Source organism: Leucopleurus acutus (genome assembly GCF_964270905.1).
Source record: "Leucopleurus acutus genome assembly, chromosome: 19".
Taxonomy (NCBI): Eukaryota; Metazoa; Chordata; class Mammalia; order Artiodactyla; family Delphinidae; genus Leucopleurus; species Leucopleurus acutus.
The window spans coordinates 52,003,478-52,024,577 of record NC_139161.1 but is presented as its reverse complement, the minus strand read 5'-3'; the positions used below and the strand labels follow the sequence as shown (position 1 = coordinate 52,024,577).

The window sequence follows — 21,100 nt, the reverse complement described above, 5'->3', positions numbered from 1 at the left end:
ACAGAATTGAGCGCCACCTCAGTGTGTGGAAGTAAGGGGTGAAATGAGATATGTGCGTAGGTGGGTGGGTGGGCATTTTCTATAGCTCTCAGGGGATAAGAGGGCGGGACAGGTGGGTAGCTGTGAGGACACCCCACTCAAAGCTACTCCAGGCCTAGAAAGGCTCCCAACTCCTCTGTGACTGTCTTGGGGTCCCATCTCCCTGTCTCTGACTGAGCCAGGGTGGGAAGAAGATGGTGGAAAATGTGGGTAGCCAGGGAATCACGACAGACATCAGGCCGGGTTCAGAAGTAAAGGAAAAGGGACTCAGACAAGCCAGAGCTCTGTTATAAAAAATACCTTTGGGGTGGGTGAGGGAGGGATCAGGCAGGGTCAGGGATATTCCAGAAGCATCCGTAGGAAAGAGGTGGGGGCGGGAGGAAGGGGCCTCAGGTTTTGTTGATGCGGAGTTTGAAGGCCACGCGCCCAGCAAACTTGTCGCGCTCGTCGTCAGTGGCGATGTTGGCGGCGTTGATGCGGCACTCCACGTTCACCTCCACGTTGGGGGTCACATTCAGGAACTTCACGGCCACCAGGGGCTGCGTGTAGTTCACCTGGGCCAGAGGAGGAGAGCGAGGCTCCAGGCCCGCAGCAACTCGGCCTCCTCCCCAGGGCCCCGCTCCCCTGCAGGAACCAGCACCCAGCCTCCCACGGGACTTACGTGGAACTTCTTGCCGTAGTAGGGGAAGTACATGAGGTCGATGCTGCCGTTAGCAGGGAACATGACGAAGTTGCCGAGATTCTCAGCATCTTCATCTCGCTGTGGGGGGCGCAGGAGGGTGGGGGAGAGCATGTGAGGGAACCCAGACGCTCTCCAGACTTCCCTTTGTTCCTCCTTGACCCCCAAATTATTGTCTCATATCCGTATCCCTTGAGCGCGGAGGCTGGTGTGTTTGCGCGTGCGCAGGAGCGGGTGTCCCATCTCTTCCATCAAACTGGGAAGGCCTCCAGGGCGCTAATGAACCTGAAGCCTCCTACTGCCCTCCCACCCCAAATTCTTACCCCATCCTCAGAAATCGGTTTCTGGAGCGGAGCCAAGAGAGAACAGATAAATGAGTAAGGGCTCAGTAGGAAACAAGGAGGGGGATGAACGAAGAGGGGCAGGAAGTTCCTAGAGAGGACAGAGGTGGGGGGAGCAGGGTTCCAAGGACAACTTAGTGGTGGCAGGTGGTGCTTACAGATCAGCAGCTACCAGATACCTAAAAAGAATTGAGGGATAGGAGAGACATGGGATGGAGAGCAGAAGACATAGTCAGGGAATAGAGGAGAACATGGAAGGATTAGGGAGAGAAGCCAGAAGCAGGGCTTTGGGTGGAGTCAGGAAGGGGGTGTCTATCCACACAAAAGAGCAGACTTCTGCATCCTAGAGAGAAGCAAGAGAGGTGGCAGCCCCTTGGAGTTTGAGCCATACCAGAGCCCACTCTTACCCCCTTGTCCCTAGAGTGATGGAGCTTCTGGGAGCAAAGAAGATAGGGAGAGATGAGTGAATGACATGGAAACCATGAAGGACAAATGGGTGCGCAAGGCCCAACAAACTCACCTTCCCCACACAGGTAACATTCATGCTCTGGTTTGCTCCTGCATAGAAGTTGATGACCTGGAGCGAGGAGAGAGAGTCGTGAGGGTTAAAGAAAGAAGTTGTCAAAGACACAAGTATCCAGCCTTCCAACCACCATCTCAGCCTCCAATGGCCCCATCTCTCTTGTTCTCTCAGCCATTCAAATATCTAAAAATCTCCCGAAGCGCAAGAGCCCCAGCAAAACAAAGCAGCTGCCAGCAGATGGTAGCCCCAGCTCCCTCCTCCGTTCCCCCTGGGAACTAAGGTCGTGAGTACCCGGTTCATCTTGATGAAGACACAGGGCTGTCCTGTGCTGTAACCATAGTGGGTGGGGTCCCCAATGCCAGAGCAGTCGCCCAGCTGGGTCCGGTTGAACTGGCAGGCACGTTTCGGGTAGTTGAGAACTCCGTTATCTGGTTGTTCGTAATAGCGCCCAGGGAGGCAGACATCATTCTTTTGGGCTTGGATGGAGTCATTGTAAGCTACGGGGGGGGTGGGGGGGGGAGAGTCACAGGCCTCATGTTCTGCTCCCAGGGTCTCCAGTCCCCTGCCCCGAGGTCCTGCACAGCCACATCACCAGCCCCATACTCACGCTCCAGGAATTTGTTGAGCTTCTGAACATGCTGGTTCCAGCTTTCAGTGTCACTGACATTGACAATGACATCTAGGTTCTCAGTCTTAGGGCGAATCATCAAGCCTAGTCAACAAAGGCGAGAGTGAGGGGTATATATAAGATGAGGGACCACACACAGAGGGAAAAAGATGGACATAGGGAACACCAGGGTGAGGGACAGGTGAAGAGCCGAGATCGTCTTCCCGGGAGGGAGATCTCCTGTGAACATCTGCCACCTCCCCAGATCACAGAGCTCTCAGCTGTGGGAAATGGGAAGGCAGACTTCAAGAATTCCCCAGGGCTTCCCTGGTGGCAGTGCAGGGGACACTGGCAGTGCCTGCCAGTGAAGGGGACATGGGTTTGAGCCCTGGTCCGGGAAGATCCCACGTGTCGCAGAGCAACTAAGCCCGTGCGCCACAACTACCGAGCCTGTGCTCTAGAGCCTGCGAGCCACAACTACTGGGCCCGTGTGCCACAACTACTGAAGCCCACAAGCCTAGAGCCCGTGCTCTGCAACAAGAGAAGCCACCGCAGTGAGAAGCCCGCACACCACAATGAAGAGTAGCCCCTGCTCGCCTCAACTAGAGAAAGCCTGCGTGGGCAATGAAGACTCAACGCAGCCAAAAATAAAATAAATAAGTAATTAAAAAAAAAAAAAAAGAACTCCCCAGCACATGGTGACTGGATCATTAGAACCGAACCTCTGAGAAGAGCTGACAGTTCTCAGCCTGTGAGTTCCTTTTGGATACCTGGGGGCACAAGAGCAGTTACAGTGGCTGGTGGGGGAGCCTCGTCACTCACCCGGTGTGGCCAGTCGGTCCTGGTACTTGGGCGTATGATCAGAGACCGTCTGCAGCATCACCCACATGGTGAGGGTGAACATGGCGGTGAGGAAGCCATAGAAGACGAGGTAGAAGAGGAGGATAAAGGCTAAGGAGGAGGAAACAGGGTCAGCAGGTTCCAGGTCTCCCTCGATGACCTGACCTAGCCCCACACACCCCTCTCCCACTCAGAGGTTCTGCACAGGAATGGATCACAGAGCCTTGGGAAGCCTTCCCCTGGAAGCAAAAGGAGACAAGCTGAAAAGCGGCAGTTGTGTCTGGCTTCCAGCCATGACTCCCAGCCCTTCCTGATCCCACAGCACAGTGAAGCCCGACCTTGTGGAGGCCACAAGAGGTCTAAACTCTTGTTGCTGGTACAACTCATAGTATAGGCCGCAGTCATTTTGCCACAAATTACGTTCTCAACTCCTCAACCTTCGTGGCCCTGAAAAGGCACAATATCTGATACCACTGTATCGGTACTCATGCTTGAAGCTGTCTAGCACGATGACTTTCAAGCCGGCATTGGCCCCAATTCACAGCCAAACTCTTATCCCATCCCTCAGGGCGTGGACGCCCACACTCAAATAGCAAAATCTCTCTCTCAGAGCCCCACAAAAGCCAAACCTTGAATGAGGCTCCTGCCAAGCTACAAAGTCTCAGCTGTCCAGAACCTTCAACAGTCACCTACCCCCCAATTCACACACAGCACCCAGGGCAGAGGCAGGAGTAAATGTAGACCTCCAATAGCCTTTCAGGCATAGAGCTGGTCCTTGGTGGATGTGACACGTCACTCCGTCACTCCTCAGCCTGGTGAGTACCTGCTGTTTCCACCACCCCAGACCCCCAGTCCTTCCATCTCAGAAGACACTTCACTCAAGAAGCCTTCTCAGATTCTCCCAAGCACTCGTGGATGCCTCCAGTCCCAGGGAGTGGACTTCAAGTTTCCTGCGGCAAGGACTGCATCGGACCCACCTCAAGTGCCCCAAGTGGCTGGGCTGATGGGGTCCGCGTTCAATTAGTGTGGATGAACTGTAAGCTGTGTCACACAATGTCGCCTGTGCTTCGACTTCCCAGCTTGAAAATCCCTTTCGGAAGAATTCCACCCCTCACTGGCACCTATGCCCAGCACGGGACCCTCAACCAGATGCAACTCCCTCCACGCCTCCCCAGTGGCGCCAAGGTATGGGTGGGTAAGGAGCCAAGCCACGCAAGCCCACAGACACACTGGGCCGGATGATGTACATGTCTCACCACTAGTGACCACTCCCTCCGCCTGCGACATCTGAGCTGAACACCCAGCCCCGAAAACCTCCCAGTGTCACCCCGGCGCAACAGCCCCCCATCCGCCAAGCAGTCACAGAAGGCTCCAAAACACCCGGTAGTAGGACACAGACAACTTCCGCTGTGAAGAACCCCCTCCAACACACTCCCCACCTCTCCAAGGCCCGCCCGCTCATGAACGTTCCCAGGGTCCAAGGGGTGGGCTCGAGCTAAAAATAGACGGGGCTGGCTAGCTAGTGAGAGTCAGAGGGAGGGAAGGGTCTCTCTTCTGGGGAAGGGGGGGCGACTGTGCGGAGCTGACCGGACTCCGACAGCGAGCGCGAGCGCCGCGGCGCGGACACGCGCTCAGAGCCCGCGACCCCCCGAGCGAGGGGGCTCCGCGGGGGACGGGAAGGCGGCAGTGACCTACTTTCTCCGCCTCCGCAGCGGCCAGCCAGGGAGATTAGACCGGCGATTCGGCGCCCTCCCAGCCCAGAGCCCGGCAGGGGGGCCGGACGCCGGGGACCCGGGAAGGGAGCTGGGGCTGCGCCGGCGGGACCTCGTGTGCTCGGGGCGTCGCCCGGCGGACCCCCAACCCCTCGCGCGGCCGGCCCCGCATACCCCAGCTGGTTCCGGTGCGGCCCATGAACTGGTGCGTCCTCGGGTTCCACACGAACTCCTTCCACTCCTCAACCACCTGCCCGCAGCTCTTCTTCTCTTTCTGAATGACCATCTTGACGGCGGGGGGCGAGTCCCGCGCGGGGCGGGGGCTACGGAGAAGCCGGGGTGCGGCGCGTGAAGCACACTCACGCACCAGAACGCGCGGGAAGCAAAGGCAGCGGGGGCGAGGGAGACCCCTCCCTCAGATATGCAGCTGCTGCAAATTCCGGGGCGCAGGGCCACACGTTGCGGGGTGCTGGCGGCGCGGCGTAGGATGCACAGAACCTAGGCTCCCCCCACTGCAACGAAAAGGGGGGTTGTCCGAGCAGGGGAGGATAAAAAGGGGAAGGGGTGCGAACGCAGCTTCACTCCCCAAACCTCCCAGAAGCAAAACGAAAAGGGATGCAAAAATAGACGGCTGCAAAACCCGAGAGAAGCGCATAAAAAATCGGGGTGCAAAGGGGCAGGGAGAGGTGGGGGAGGGGACCGCCCCGAAATCCGAGATGCAAAGAGGCTGTGGAGGAGGGTCGGGTGACCGTTCAAGGCTCTTCTGCCGAGCGGAGACCGCCACACCTGCGGTGGCTCGGCCGCGGGGGTGGGGTGGGGTGGGGACGCGCAGTTGTGGGAGACAGGCAGGGATAGGGGTCCCCCGGGCGGAGGCTCCGCTCTTCAGCAGTGCGGGGCCGGCAGCCGCGGCGTTCAGTCTATATACTCCGCGGCTCCGGGGGTGCCCGCCCCCTTTCCACCCCCCCCAAGAGGCCCCGCCTCCTCGCTGCTGGCCTAGGCGACTTCATGCATATGCAAATTTGGAGAAAGGGATTGGGCCCGCCCCCCTGACGCCTCTTCAGGACCTAGAGGTCTCTCCCTTACCCCCACTCCAGGTACTGGACTAGATCTGGGTGAGTGGAGAGGATAGAGGGCGTGTCCGGGCGGAGTAGAGGGAAAGATAACCCCCGAGAGACACAGAAGACAGAGAGGAAAACAGATATATGCTGAGATGGGGGCCCCATCTCAGGCAGGGAGTTAGAAAGAGACTAAGATCCAGGAGACGGGGCAGAATGTGAGACGAATAGAGAAGGAGTCAGAGATCAAGAAAAGCAGATCGAAGAGACCAGCTGAGGTACTACACCAGCCGGGCTGGAAGCTAGAACAGTCCTCAAAGAGATCAATAGAGGCCACCACAGGAGGGAAATTCCCCTCATGGGAGCTGCTACCAATCCCCCCGACACCTCCTTCTCCAGTCCCACTGCCGCTTCTCCCACCACCTGGTTCTCCCCAAGCCTGGGGGCTTCTCTGCCTTCCCACCACATCCCTCATGAAACCCTTCCAGGGACTTCGCTGGTGGCGCAGTGATTAAGACTCTGCGCTCCCAATGCAGGGGGCCCTGGTTCCATCCCTGGTCAGGGAACTAGATCCCACGTGCATGCCGCAACTAAGGAGCCCGCCTGCTACAACTAAGACCTAACGTGACCAAGTAATATTAGGGGGACAAAAAAGCCCTTCCAACACCACATTCCCAGCCCCCAATACTGCCCTGAGACCCCAGCCCTGGAGCCCCATCTGCTTAGGTGTTCCGCCTCCTCCCACCCCCATGTCTGAACTCCCCTTCTCATTTCCCCATTTGGGTCAACAAACGTTTATTGAGCACCTACTAGAGACCTTGTGCAACCCAGCGCTGGGGAGGTAAAGTCATGGCTCTCACAGGGCTCCGGAGACCCACAGTCTAGTAGGGAGGTACATGGGCCTCCAAAGACCTCCTGTTAAGAATCATTATCTGGGACTTCCTTAGTGGCGCAGTGGTTAAGAATCTGCCTGCCAATGCACGGGACACAGGTTTGAGCCCTGGTCCGGGAAGATCCCACATGTCTCGGAGCAACTAAGCCCGTGCTCACAACTACTGAGCCTGCGTTCTACGGTCCGTGTGCCACAACTACTGAAGCCCACCTGCCTAGAGCCCGTGCTCCGCAACAAGAGAAACCACCGCAATAAGAAGCCCGCGCACCGCAATGAAGAGTAGCCCCTGCTCGCCGCAACTACAGAAAGCCCGCGTGCAGCAATGAAGACCCAACGTAGCCAAAAAATAAATAAATAAATTTATTTTTTTAAATGTTATTTTCTTTTAAAAAAATATTTATTTATTTCGGCTGCGTCAGCTCTTAGTTGTGGCACACAGGCTCTCTGGTTGTGGCGCGCAGGCTCCAGAACATGCAGGCTCAGTAGTTGCGGCGCGTGGGCTTAGTTGCCCTGCGGCATGTGGGATCTTAGTTCCCCGACCAGGGATCGAACCCGAGTCCCCTGCATTGGAAGGTGGATTCTTAACCACTGGACTACCAGGGAAGTCCCCGAAATGTTATTTTCTTTATCTAGAATAACATTAAATAAATTTAAAATACCATGAAAAGTCAAGAGAAGAACCATGGAAGAAAGGAAAATATTTTATATTTTAGTACCCGAACGGCACTTTTTTCCTGCTTTTTGAACAAGGGATTCCACATTTTCATATTGCACTGGGTCCCACAAATTATGCAGCTGGTCTTACTTCAGTCCCTGCTGCAGCAGACTCTGGATTAATTTTCTCAAAATACAGTTTTAATTAGGGCACCCCTCAGCTCAAAGGTCTTCGGTGGCTTCCTGTGACCCTGCAGGATGCAGTCCTGATTCTTCAGTCTCACCCTCAGGGTACTCCATATCTAGACCCAGTCTGTATCCCCAACCTCCTTTGCCACTAGGCCCCAACTAGTCCTCTGCTGGAGCTGAGCCCGCCACTCCTGGGACAGGCTGTGCTTACTCCTGACTTTACACCTTTGTCCATTTCATCTCCACATCCTGGAAGACTGCCCACCCTTCAGAGTCCAGCCCCGACTCCCATTCATTCATTCAATGTGTACCTAATGAGCATTTGCTTAGAGCCAGGCACTATTCTGGTCCCTGTGCTCCTGGGACTCCCATTCCAATAAACCGTAAAAACAAACAAATTAAATAATGTTAATATTATGCAGAAAAAAATAAAACAGGGTGATGTGCCAGAGTGCCTGCATGGGCATGGATGGCCTTACTGAGGATATAACTTTTTTTTTTTTTTTTAGGAGATAACTTTTAATTGCCCCAAGTAACCCGAAGGAGCCATAGGGACATGTAGGGGAAGAGCTTTCCAGGTGGAGGGAAGGGTCAGTGCAGAGGCTGGGCTTGAACGAGGGACAGCAAGATTGGTACAGCAAGAGATCTGAGAGGTAGGCAGAGGCCAAGTCATGCAGGTCCTTGTATGCCAAAGGGAGTAGTTTGGATTTTAATCCAACCATCACAGAAACAATTCCAGGATTTTTCTGCGGGTTTTTTTTTGTTGTTTGTTTGTTTGGCCGCACTGTGCAGCACATGAGATTTTAGTTTCCCGACCAGGCATTGAACCTATGCCCCCTGCAGTAGAAGCACCGAGTCTTAACCATTGGACCGCCAGGGAAGTCTTAATTCTACGGTTTTAGGCAATGGATCGACATGATTAAATTTAATGAAAATCACCATGGCTGCTGTGTGAGAGTGGACAATGGGAAGCGAGGAGGCCAGGTAGCAGGGCTTTGCAGCAGTCTGGGTGGGAGATATGGATGGCCTGGACCAGGGCAGCAGCTTTGCAGATGGAGACAAGAGGATGGGTTCAGAATCTATTTAGGCAGTAGAATGATGACCATGGCTAGTGCCTAGGTTTTTGTCTTGAGCAACTGGGCTGAAAACTCTTGTATTTTATCTTTTCAGCTAGACTGTAAGCTCTTTCAGAGCAAGGCTTTCTATATATCCTCCATACCCAAGCAACCCACAGAGCTACCGAAGATAATGCCTGGTTGCTGAATTGGGCTTAAACATGGAATGGCTCCTTCTACGAGAAACCTCAGGGAAGCAACTTGCCTTTTCCTTCATCAGTTAAGGAGCACAGAAATGGGCCAGTCTCGATCTGGAGAGATGAGGCCTGGATCTTACCCTCAACACACACAGCCTGGCAAACACAGGCCTGCAGATGGCCTCCAGACTGTTGGTTCAGTCTCTGCCCTGTACCCCAGGCTCACTTGGAAAAGAAAGAATGAATGTCTTCTGTACACTTAGGACAGTTCTGGGGTAAGGCTGAGACTGTGTTGCTCCCTTCCATACCTTCTCCTAAAGCTGAGGGTCAGCGTGAGGAGGGCTGGGCATAGGAAGGGAAGGACACTCTACTCCATGCAGCATTGGTGTTCACAGGGAAACAGGCTGAGGAAGGAGTGAGGGGGCAAAGAGCCATTACAAACCTCCAACCTCTTTCCGGAATCCAGCCCTCCCTCCAGCATCTCCAGAAAGGAGGAAGGGAATGAGAGCTCCCACACCCCCTCTCCCATACCCAGAGCCTGTCTTAGGACTGTGCCCAATGATTCCCTTCCCCCACCAACCAAATCTCAGGGACTCAGCTGTTTGGGTTCCCAGCAAGATGGGTCTTTGTAGAGACAAGAACAAGGAAAGAAGAGAGCTCCAAAACACAGATATGGCCAGGGGGGTGGGGGTGGGGGAGGAAAAGTAGCGGGTTCTTATTTAATGGGTACAGACTTTCAGTGTTACAAGATGAAGAGTTCTGGAGATGGACAGTGGTGATAGTTGCACAACATTGTGAAGCTTAATGCCACTGAACTGGACACTTGAAAATGGTTAAGATGGTAAAAGACTGAGGAACACTGACTGGCTTGAATTTACTATTTCTTTTTTTTTTTTTTTTTTTTTTTTTTTTTTTGCGGTACGCGGGCCTCTCACTGTTGTGGCCTCTCCCGTTGCGGAGCACAGGCTCCGGACGCGCAGGCTCAGCGGCCATGGCTCATGGGCCCAGCCGCTCCGCGGCATGTGGGATCTTCCCAGACCGTGGCACGAACCCCTGTGCTCTGCATCGGCAGGCGGACTCTCAACCACTGCGCCACCAGGGAAGCCCTTGAATTTACTATTACAACACCTCTTCTTTCTTGCAATTTATCATGGTCTGTGCAATGGCCTAGAGTGTCTTTGTTTTATGTGATGAAGGTATGTGTGATATTATGAAGGTATATATTTGTATTCTGTAACCGTTAAAGACTTAGCCTGACTTTAAAACATGCCACCTAAAAAAAAAAAAAAAAAAAAAAAAACATGCCACCTGGAACGAATATATAAATGGTTTTTATCTGTTGGCTTTTCATTTCATCCATGTATTCAATATATCTTGATTAAATTCCTCAAAAAATTGGTTAAGATGGTAAATTTTATGTTATGTGTATTTTACCACAATTTAAAAAAAGGAAAGAAACACATGTTCCTGCGCTGACTAGATCAAGCCCCAACTCCTCAGCAGGACATACAAGGCCTCTCACCCCGTGGCCCAAGGAGCCTTCCCAGTCTGCCCTCATTCCATCTCAGTCTGCCCCCAGTTCAGCCACATCACACACCCTTCCTTATCTTCCATACCCGGCAGGCTCAGACTCATATTTCAAGAACTATGCAGGAGGCTAATGATATAAACAAGAGCAACATCTCTCATACAGGGAGCATTTTCTATATGCCAAGCACTGTGCTACACATCTGACTTACATGATTCCACCAAACGCTCCTGGCAACCCTGAGTAGGGTGACTTGCCCATTTTGTAGATGGGGAAACTGAAAGATAAAGAGGTTTAGTCATTTGTTCAAGTTCCTGGCACTTCCTAAGAGATCCCTATTAAATCATTTTACGTATCTGTCTCTCTCCCCAGACCCCTGTTCTCCAGGGCCAGGACCAAGTCTTATTCATGTCTGGAGTCCCTATGGAGTACCTAACACAGTGCTTGGCATACTGTCAGGGTCCAATAAATGTTAGTTGAAAGAAAGAAAGAGGGAGAGAGAGAGAGAGAGAGAGAGAAGGAAGGAGGGAAGGGAAGAAGGGAAGAGAGAGGTGACACACAGGGTGGAGTGAGTGGGTAGACCAGGTTTGGAGCCTACAGCATATGCTCTCAAGCTCCAGAATGGTTTTTAGGGGTGTGGGAGAGGCAGGGGACACTGGGCTGGCATTGTAGGTGCCCTTGGTGGGAGCCTGGCAGAGTCTGTGTAGAAGCAGAGTCAGTCTTAATGAAAGAGTGTAGACAGCTCTGGATGGTAATCAGGAATCTTGGAATCTAGGGCAGGCTGGAGAAAGAGAGGTTGGGAGCACAGTGTCCTGGACAGGATGGGGTAGAGGGAGGAGAGAAAAGCTAGCCCTTGGGAGATTCCTCAGGGACACAAGGCCAGGAAGTTGCCACTCAGAACAACCCCCTTGGTGGGGACCAGGTGTGTTCAAGCCCTTGAGCCTCTCTCCCCACTGGCTTGCTCATACCCGAGACCCCCATAGGACTGGTTTCTTTTCAGGTTTCTATTCAGGTCTCTGCTCAAGTGACACTGCCTCAGAGAGGCCTTGCCTGACCACCTGGCTAATGCTGCCCCTCCCCTACCACCCTTGATTCTACTACAGGATTTTATTCCCTTTATAGAGACAACCACTATCTGAAATGACCTTGCTTATTTATTTTTGTTTATGGACCATCTGGCTGTCTCCTCTCTTACACTGTGGACTTCATAAGCGCAGGGATTGTGTCTATCCTTTTCATCAATGCATTCTCAGTGTCTAGAACAGTGCCTGGTACACAGTAGGTGTTCAGTAAATACCAGTTGAATTAACTTAGTCAAGTGGCCCAGGCTAATCCTGAACATTGCCCAGGGACCAGAGTTGAATTTGGGCTCTCTGGACATGCTGAGGACTCTCCTGAAAAACACTCTGACTGGAAGGAGGCAGCCATAGACTTGCAAACTTGAGATTGTGAGGGTCCAAGGAGGGGCCTAGGATGTGTCTTCCAACCCAGAGACTCTCTGGGGTCACTTAGGTCCTGGCTAATCCTTGTAGAAGGGGGACAGCAGGTCCAATGAGTGACTCACCCTGTTGCCTGGGTTACTGGTAGGAAGAGCCTCGTAACCTAGGAAGCTGGGACACTGGGATCCCCATGGGGTCTGGAGATGGGGGATGGGCATGAAGTTTCCCAGGGAGCTGGGGGCTGAGGCAGGAGGGTACCCCAGGAAGGAGATGGGGCGCCAGGATTCTCCAGAGGTCTGGAGGCTGAGTCACCATATATTCTTTGAGGGCAGAGATATTCCTGACTCTGTCTGTTCTTTCCAGCTGGGACCAGCACAAACCAGTTCCTGTTTAATGGAGTAAAGACAAATTCATCTGGGAGCGCAGTTAGTGGGCCGAGATGAGGAGAGATAGAGGCAGCCTTCTCCCTCTGCTCTCCCCCCCTTTTCTTTCTCCCTGCTGCCTCCACCCCTTTTCCCAAAGGCCTCCATCTCTCTATGACCCACTCACGCCCCCTGCTGCTCCTTTCTTGGATAGCAGTGGCCTGTCTAAAGGACAACAAAATCCCATCTCTTCCCTTCCCTCCCGATTTCTGGGGACCAGCCCCAGAGGGACAAAGCTAAAGCCCCGGGGCTGCAGCTGCTGGGGAAGGAGGTGGCCTGCTGGTTCCCAGGAAGTGACTCGCAACTGGGGTGTGTGTGTCTGTGGGTCTGTGGGTGCTGTTGCTGGGATCTCAGCCTAAGAAGTCACCACTTCCTCAGGAATCCCTCCTCGATCCCCAGCCTAGGTCAAGGCCACTGGCCTTCGAGCTTTCTCAGTTCCCTGACTGCTCCTTTATGGTGCATATCGGAGTTTCCAATTATCCACTCACTTGTTAGTCTTTGATGGATGCCTGCCTCCCCCAGGGGACCACAAGCACAGAGAAGGCAGGAAGCAGGGTTAGTTTTTTGTTTTGCTTTGTTTGGGCCGCCATGTGCGGCATGCAGGATCCCAGTTCCCCGACCGGGATCGAATCCAGGCCCCCTGCCTTGGGAGCTCGGAGTCTTAACCACTGGCACTAGGGAAGTCCCGAAGCAGGGTAAGTTTTGCTCATCAGTGCAACCCGATGCTCAGCACAGTGCCTGGTACATTGCAGATGCACCGTAAATATTTGTTAAATAAATGAATGAGTGACATTCAAAGGAGGTTCTTAGGTGGGGATGTAATGGTAGTGTCGGTGCCGTTGCCTGGGCTCTGGGGGCAGCTGTGAGTCCAGATGTCCTGGCTTCTGCTCAGGGCCCGGTCCATGTCCAGCCTCTGGCCTTGTGCCCAAAGGCCATCCAAGCAAAAGGATGCAGAAGAGGCCTCTCCTACAGCGAGGTAGTATGGAGGAGGCATTAGGGTGGCCGTGGTCCAGAAGCTCCTCCCCACTTTTCCAGTCCTCTAACCTAAAGATTTTAAAGCACTTCCTCCCACTCTCCCCTTATCCTCTCTCTTCTTATGGCCTTCTCCTCTTCCCTCGCAGAGATTTCCTTCCCCTAAAAATGCATCCCTTCCCACCTCTTCCCCTCCCCTTAGCTGTTTCCCATGGTGTGCTGAGAAACTTCAACATCACTTTCCTACCTGGCAAGCCCCCAGGAAGAGATGCCCCTGTGTTTGGGCCCAGAGGTTAAGGAGGGGGGCAGGGCCCATGGGAGGCAGAGCAAGGATCTCCTTCTTTGTCCCCTGGTTCAAAACCACCCTGGACACAGTCAGCTTCAGCTGAAGAGTGATCCCCAAGATGAGGGGCAGATCCAGCCCTGGCCCTGACACAGAAGACAGCACCACTTTCTGCAGAGTGTGTGGGAAGGGACATAAATGGGGGAGGAAAGAATGAACTGCATCTGCTCCATGTGGCCCCACCCCTGGCTGCCTTAATTCTGTCTCTTAGCCATGCAGTCTATCTACTGGCCATTCCCACCACCTCCATCCTGCCTTAACTCTCCTGGCTTGGCCTTCTATAAAACCACACCCTCCCCAGGTAAATATATAATCTAACTACAAGTCACTGTTTGCTGTGGGCAGCTTTAATATGTGTCTCTGCCCGCCCACCCCAACCCTTAAACCATTGTAATATTGACATTTTATTTTATTTTTATTTCTTTATTTTTTCGTAATATTGACATTTTAGAGTCCCCTTTTCTCCCACCACTCCCAGGCTCCACTGAATGCAGGCAGCATCTCCCTCTTACTTGATCTTGGAGGTGGAGGCTGAGCCAGAAAGGGTTTTCTGGGGTCCCAAGGGCAAGGAGGTGGCCTGAGCCTGCTGGTAGCTGGAGTCCCAGGTCCAAGGAGAAGGCCCAGGGCTCTACATGAGGCCAGGGAATGTCTGGGGGGAGAAATGACCCTCCTGAGGTCTGAAGGCTGGGGATTCATGGAGGGAAGGGGCTAGTGCTGGAGGGAAATGGACACAGAGCTGGCCATGGAGGAGAAAATAACCTTTACCTTCGAGACTGAATTCTGCACCAGTCCCTGGCGGGAAGAATATTCCAGGTTGAGACTCTACAGCACAGCTTCTGAGACTAGTGGGGACAGATGCTGAGGTCTGGGCCTGCTGGTCCAGCCAGTCTTCCCGGCGCAGGCAACCATCCAGGGCAGGGACCAGCTGGAGCCCGTGTGGGGAAGGGAAGATACGGGGGATGCTGGAATCAGGATATCTGAGCGCCAGTCCCAGACTCCCACCCTGTTTATTCCCCTCCAAGATGCAAGCATTTGGCCTCCCCCCTGCAGCTCTCACCCCATACCCCCTCTTTGAAGTGTGGACTTAGACCCCCACGGCCACCCAGCCAGCAATGCTTTACGAGCTTTGGTCATGGTTCCTGCCCCTGTGACGCAGCTACCCGCAACCAGAGTTTGGAGGCAGGGAAGAGCAGCACCCCCAGAACAATCCTCATGATGGGCTGGGGTTTGTGCGCCAGTGGCCCAGAGACCTGTCTCAGATGCAGCACCTCCCCCCCATCCAGCCCTAGCATCACAGAATCCGCATGGATCTTCACTTCCATCTGCAAGAAGAAAAAGAGAAGAAGAATCAGAGGTTCCTGGGGCCTGCCTCCACCACTTTCTTCAGAGGCAGTCTAGAAAATGCCATACTGAAGATGGCAGAGTAGAAGGACTTGAGCTCACCTCCTCTCATGAAGACACCAAAATCACAACTAACTGCTGAGCAACCATCTACGAAAAAAGACTTGAACCTACCAGAGGCAGTCTAGTATGGCAGAAAGAACATGTACTTGAAGAGTCAGCTGGCATCCGCAGCTCACTCTGGACTTGTCAATTACATACTGACAAAACCTCAGAACTCCCTTCTGAAAAAATGGGGACAAGAATAGCAACTTCTGAGACTTCCCTGGAGGTCTAGTGGTTAAGACTCTGCAATTCCAGGACTTCCCTGGTGGTGCAGTGGTTCAGAATCCGCCTGCCAATGCAGAGGACACGGGTTCGATCCCTGGTCCGGGAAGATCCCACATGTCTTGGAGAAACTAAGTTTGTGTGCCAAAACTACTGAGCCTGCGCTCTAGAGCCCGTGAGCCACAACTACTGAGCCTGCGTGCCACAACTACTGAAGCCTGCGTGCCTAGAGCCCGTGCTCCGCAACAAGAGAAGCCACCACAATGAGAAGCCCGCGCACCGCAACAAAGACCCAATGCAGCCAAAAAAATAAATAAAATTATATTTAAAAAAAAAAAAGACTCTGTGCTTCCACTGTGGGGGGCACGGGTTTAATCCCTGGTCAGGGAACTAAGATCCCGCATGCCAAGAGGTGTGGCCAAAAAAAAAAAAAAAGCAATTTCATGGGGCTTTTGTGTGGATTCAATGAGATGACAATGGTAAAGAGATGCCCAATAACTTGGTTCCATTCCCTTCCTCACACCAGCTCAAGACACCCCTCCCTCAGGACCAGATCTGGCTTACCTGGTGCCACCTCCCATCGTCCAGCCGGGGTCCAGCACCCACTGTAAGTTGGGCCCAGTGATTATGAAGCTGGATCTCAGGCCTGCCATCCCGAAGTCCCAGCACAAACCAGTCATCCTCTGGATTGGTATCACCATAAAAAATCACTCCCTCTGGATCCCAGGTCCGAAACTCAAAGGAGGAGGTTCTGGAAGGACACAGAAGGAAAGACTGGGTATGGGGTGTGCTCTTTGAGCATAGATGTGAGGTTGAGGGAATTGGAGTACAGGGAGAGAGAAGGACAGGGAGACAGGGAAAAGAGCGGGGCTGGTGCACTGTTTATAATAGCGAAGACATGGAAGCAACCTAAAGGTCCATCGATAGATGAATAGATAAAGAAGATGTGGTACATGTATGCAATGGGATATTACTCTGCCATGAAAAAGAATGAAACAAGGACTTCCTTGGTGGTCCAGTGGTTAAGACTCCGAGCTCCCAGTGCAGGGGGCCTGGGTTCCATCCCTGGTCAGGGAACTAGATCCCACATGCGGCAACTAAAGATCCTGAATGCCGCAACGAAGATCCCACATGCTGCAAATAAGACCCGGCACAGCCAAATAAATAAATAAATATTTAAGAATGAAACAATGCCATTTGCAGCAACATGGATGGACCTAGAGATTATCATACTAAGCGAAGTAAATCAGACAAAGACAAAATACCATATGCTATCACTTACAAGTGGAATTTAAAAACTGATACAAATGAACTTATTTGCAAAACAGAAAGACTCACAGACATAAAAAACAAACTCATGGCTACCAAAGGGGAAGGTGGGGAGGGATACATTGGGAGTTTGGATTAACAGATACAAACTACTATATGTAAAATAGATAAGCAACTTCTGTTGCTTATTCCTTGAAATATGCCAGCTTATATTTTATCATCTTTTTTTTTTTTTTAATCACATCTTACTACCAAGTTTGGTCTCTGCTTTTTGCTTCTGTTTTAGGAGCAATGACCTCAATAAAGAATATTTTTGGAAAATAAAAATAAGCAACAAGGTCCTACTGTATAGCACAGGAAACTATATTCAATATCTTGTAATAAACCATAATGCAAAAGAACCTGAAAAAGAATATATATATATAACATGTATCATAAATACATATATATATATAAAACTCAATCACTTTGCTGTACCCCAGAAACTAACGCAACATTGTAAATCAACTATACTTCAATTAAATAAAGCAAAAAAAAAAAGGGAGAGAGGAGCTGATGGAGAGAGGGTGAGGTCAGGGGACTAGGTCAAAGAATTAGGTCAACCCCATACTTTATGATCTTGGTGAGGTTAAAGGTCATGATGGTTACAAGTTCTTGTCCAGGGCCATTGCTGAGGTACAGAGCAGGCCGGTCCTGAGTCCTCTGCCAGAGAGAAAAATAAACAAGCTGAAATAAGACATGCCAGAGACAGACAGGAGGGAGAAGCACTGCTACAAGGCCAGAGGAGGAAAGAAAGGAAGAGAGCAGAGCTAAAGTGTAGCTCACTTAAACACACACAGGGCTTAGCGCCCTGTCCTGCTCCTGCACCTGTCTGGGGAGAGTATGTCTCACGGCTCGTCCTTCACGGCTGGGAGGCAGCAGTAGCAGCAGCAGCGGCAGCCCATGCCATATGGCCGGTGGACCTCCGCTCTCCATAATCAGCCGCGGTCCTCTCTGTGCCTCAGACAACTCTGAGGAGAATGCGTGGGGGCAGGCAGCGTCGCACATGGTTGGTGGAGGGTTAAATGTTGCCCCGGGGGAAGAAGGGGGGCAGGAGACAGGGCCACTGACCCTATGGCCCCTCTGAGGACAAATGGAGTGAGGAACAGAGTTCCTCCACTACCCTCCCCCACTGCTGAGAGGTTTCTGAGCTGGGAGAGGACACCTCACTTCCCCTCTCCTTCTAGAGCCTGACCTGGGTCCTCCAAGCCTTCTGCCCACCTGCAGAGGCTGCCTTGAGGACAAACATGAGATCTAGAAACAGACATGCCCAGATCCCCAAGTAGCATCCTCCATAAGGCCTAGAGCTGTGAGACATGGAATCCCAAATACTAGCTGGGTGACTGTGGGCAAGTCACCCCACCTGTGTGCTTTAGTGTCCTTGTCTGCAAAATGTGAAAAATACTTACTTTCCAGAGTTACTGTGAATGAGGATGATTCGAGATGATACAGGCACAGTGCCTGGTATCTGCTCTGAGCTCTTCCCTTAGTATTTTCCCAGGCCTCTGAGGCTTGCTGCATAGGGAGGTACTGTCTCTGAGTGTGATTCAGTGGATACTAAGAGTCCTGGTCCCTCCCCCCCCCCCATTATCTTCTCTTAGCCGTCGACTACAAGGCCTAACCATTTACCAGTAGAAATTCATCACCCTCTCCCTGACCCATCTTAAAATACAAATGCCCCCAAGAGGGGTAACACTTTGAGCCAGTAGGCAAGAGCTGGAGGTCTTGGGGCTCACCCCGAGTCTGGATGGGCTGAAATGGGTGAGTTGGGGTGAAGGGTAGAGGAGGTATCACTGCACACTTCAGTTAAAGAAGGAGGTATCTTTTGAGCCGTGCAGTGTCTCCAACAGAGGCTGGAACACCCAGATAACGACAACGAGGAAGCCTCGGCAGTCCAGCCTTGACCCCTGCGGGGTGTGCGGTCAAGAGACCCGGCCGTAGGGGTAGAGCTGGGGGGCGGCGGGTGCGTGGGGGGCGGGGACATGCCTGCTCTGCAAGCTGATTGGCTGGCAGGTGCGCGCTGTAGGGGCCCGAAATTAGGGGCTACCAGGCCGTGCGGACCGCTAGTCCCACCACTCTCTCCGCCCCGCGGCAGCCGGAATCGGGCTTCTGCTTCCCAGCCCGCGGCGCCCCCACCACCTCGCTCCCCACCACTCCCCCGGCTTTCCGGGATCCGAATTTGGAGGCCCCTTAAAGGGTCCCCGTTGCTCTTCGTCCGGTCCTGCAGAACGGAAGTGGGGATCCTGGACTTCGGTTTCAGACGGTGGAGATCGGGATGGCTTCCGTGCTGATCCGAGAAGCCAAGGAGGGAGACTGTGGAAATATCCTGAGGCTGATTCGGGTGAGGGCTGCGGGCCGGAAACTGGGGTCCCAGAGGGGGTCAGAGCGGCGCTGCTGGAGTGGGGACGGGAAGGAGGAGGTGGGAGCAGAGGGAGGAGCGCGCCCAGGGCTCCTGCTTAGGGAGCAGTGAGGCCCTCCTGTCTTAATCTAGCCTCTGTCCGCACGCTGTAGGAACTCGCTGAGTACGAGAAACTCTCAGACCAGGTGAAGATCAGTGAAGAAGGTACGGGCCCAACACCTGAGTCCTGACGGAGGCTGGGGTGGAAGTGACGGATGGGTTCCCCAGGCAGTAACTCCAGACTGGGCACACACCCAGGCCTTCTTTCTCTATCTCTTTGTCACAACTCCGATCTCTGCAGCCCTGAGAGCAGATGGCTTTGGAGAGAATCCTTTCTATCACTGTTTGGTAGCAGAGATTCTTCCTGCGCCCGGGGAGCCACAGGGTAAGAGCACCCTGACCTCAGAGGTGCCCTCTCCAGTAAGCCTCAAAGGTCTCTCCCCCAGGTGCCCAGCGGCCTGACCCTTCTTTTTTTCTCTCTCAGGGCCCTGTGTGGTGGGCTATGGGCTATACTACTTCATCTACAGCACATGGAAGGGACGAAACATTTATCTGGAAGACATCTACGTGAAGCCAGAGTATCGGGGTACTGGGCAGAGGCCGGGATGGGAGAAAAGCAACCCATAGACTGGACCACCATCCCTTGCCTCTTAATCCTAGCCTATGGTCTTTTCTGGTCCCCTTCAACTCAGACGATCCCTCTTTTTGCCTTTTTCTCCCCACATCAGGTCAGGGGATTGGCTCCAAAATAATCAAAAAAGTGGCTGAGGTGAGGAGAGGGATGGGCTACAGGCTGGGCCCTGGCAAAGCAAAGCTGTATGGGAGGCACCTGGGTTGAATGGAGGGCGAGCAAGTCTTTTCCTTTTTGACCCAGGAAAGTGAGTGGTGTCTTCTCCCACAGGTGGCCCTGGATAAGGGCTGCTCCCAGCTCCGCCTGGCAGTCCTAGACTGGAACAAGGGGGCTATGGACTTGTATAAGGCCCTAGGAGCCCAAGATCTGACGGAAGCTGAAGGTTGGCACTGCTTTCGCTTTGAAGGAGAGGCGATGAGGGAGTTGGCAGGAAAGTGACGCCATCCCTTGGGGATCTCTATTTCAGCTTCTTCATCCCCACCAGCTCAAGCAGTCCTCAGAGACTGCCTCCACTGACCAAGGCCTCCCTGAAGGAAGGGAAGGAGGGTTGGAAGTGAATACTCCCAGATGGAAAGAACAGAGGTGAGGAAGAGGCAAGGCTTCCCACCTCCTTGTTAAGGGTGAAAAATAAATGAGAATTCCCATGTGTTGATGTGGTGTTGGGTGGAGGAGTTGAGGATGTGACAAGCTTCAGCTATTACGACCCTTCCTCAGTGTCTTCTGGTCAGTGGATGTTGCTCCTGGAGATAAAAGTGGGCCTAAGATGACTTTCACCCACAATGGACCAGAGTATTGACTCTGGCCTCTAGCATACATATCAGGCTTGTTGGTCGGGTTTGGGACCCAGACAAAGGCCTCCAGTGTCTGGACTGGGCTGTGTAGAATCCAAGACTGAGGCAGGCCCACCGACTCAACAGATGGAGCAGGCTGCCACCTCGTGGTGGCATTTTAGGGACACTGGGAAGGACCACTGGCCCCAACTTTTCAAAAAATCCGCTCAGCTAGCGAGTGCTTTTTCTTTTTCAAAAGTCACAAAGCCTTTATTTTCAGTTCAGCAGAACCAAAACAAACCTTTAGGACGCATGGAGACAAGAAGGGAAACAGGTTCATTTCCTACTTTCATCATATTTTGTAATGCAGGTTTGTTGTAGAGAAGTTTGAAGGGACATATAAAAATAAAATCCATAGCCTTACTTACATCTCTACTCTTAACCTTTTGGTATTGATTCTTTAGATTTTTTCAATGTACATATATACATACAATTAGTTAAGTGTGTGGGGATTTATGGGATCAACTCTTTTGCAACCTGTTTTTTCATTTAACAATAAATCAGAAACATCTGCCTAAGTTATTAAACACATCATCACTTTCAGTGGTGACATATTATTCCTCTTGTGGAGGAACCATTGGTTAAATGGTCATAATTTAGACACTGAAAGTGGACAAGAAGGTAACATACATGTGTCAATTGTAAAAAACAGGATCAATGGAGTCTAGAGAGTTGAAGATCCATCTCAAAATTCAAAATTTTAAAAAAATACAGGGCTTCCCTGGTGGCGCAGTGGTTGAGAGTCCGCCTGCCGATGCAGGGGACACGGGTTCGTGCC

At 52.5% G+C, this 21,100-nt stretch overlaps 3 protein-coding genes across 5 annotated transcripts; 1 reads left to right on the top strand and 2 right to left on the bottom strand.

The window, feature by feature from the left end:
* Positions 1–428: 428 nt before the first annotated feature.
* Positions 429–5,027, bottom strand: ATP1B2 (ATPase Na+/K+ transporting subunit beta 2; the record flags this gene model as incomplete). The annotated part of the gene is made up of 7 exons (XM_082860587.1): positions 429–593; positions 701–799; positions 1,580–1,636; positions 1,874–2,079; positions 2,190–2,294; positions 3,012–3,140; positions 4,916–5,027. 7 exons carry the CDS (start codon positions 5,025–5,027, stop codon positions 429–431), a joined length of 873 nt encoding a protein of 290 aa, XP_082716713.1.
* Positions 5,028–13,771: 8,744 nt separating this feature from the next.
* SHBG (sex hormone binding globulin) lies at positions 13,772–17,063 on the bottom strand (the record flags this gene model as incomplete). Its single annotated transcript, XM_082860311.1, has 5 exons — positions 13,772–14,136; positions 14,253–14,412; positions 14,648–14,809; positions 15,720–15,906; positions 17,035–17,063. The coding sequence occupies 5 exons, from the start codon at positions 17,061–17,063 to the stop codon at positions 13,892–13,894; spliced, it is 783 nt and encodes a 260-aa protein (XP_082716437.1). The 3' UTR covers positions 13,772–13,891.
* A 1,569-nt stretch (positions 17,064–18,632) lies between these two features.
* SAT2 (spermidine/spermine N1-acetyltransferase family member 2) lies at positions 18,633–20,776 on the top strand. Of its 3 annotated transcripts, XM_082860251.1 has the most exons (7): positions 18,633–18,804; positions 18,975–19,026; positions 19,163–19,246; positions 19,346–19,447; positions 19,590–19,630; positions 19,763–19,874; positions 19,959–20,776. In XM_082860251.1, the coding sequence occupies exons 1-7, from the start codon at positions 18,739–18,741 to the stop codon at positions 20,006–20,008; spliced, it is 507 nt and encodes a 168-aa protein (XP_082716377.1). In that variant the 5' UTR covers positions 18,633–18,738; the 3' UTR covers positions 20,009–20,776. The 3 variants fall into 3 exon arrangements, with proteins under 3 accessions (XP_082716377.1, XP_082716376.1, XP_082716378.1); XM_082860250.1 differs by having other exon boundaries at positions 19,763–20,776; XM_082860252.1 differs by lacking the exon at positions 19,163–19,246 and having other exon boundaries at positions 19,763–20,776.
* Positions 20,777–21,100: the final 324 nt, after the last annotated feature.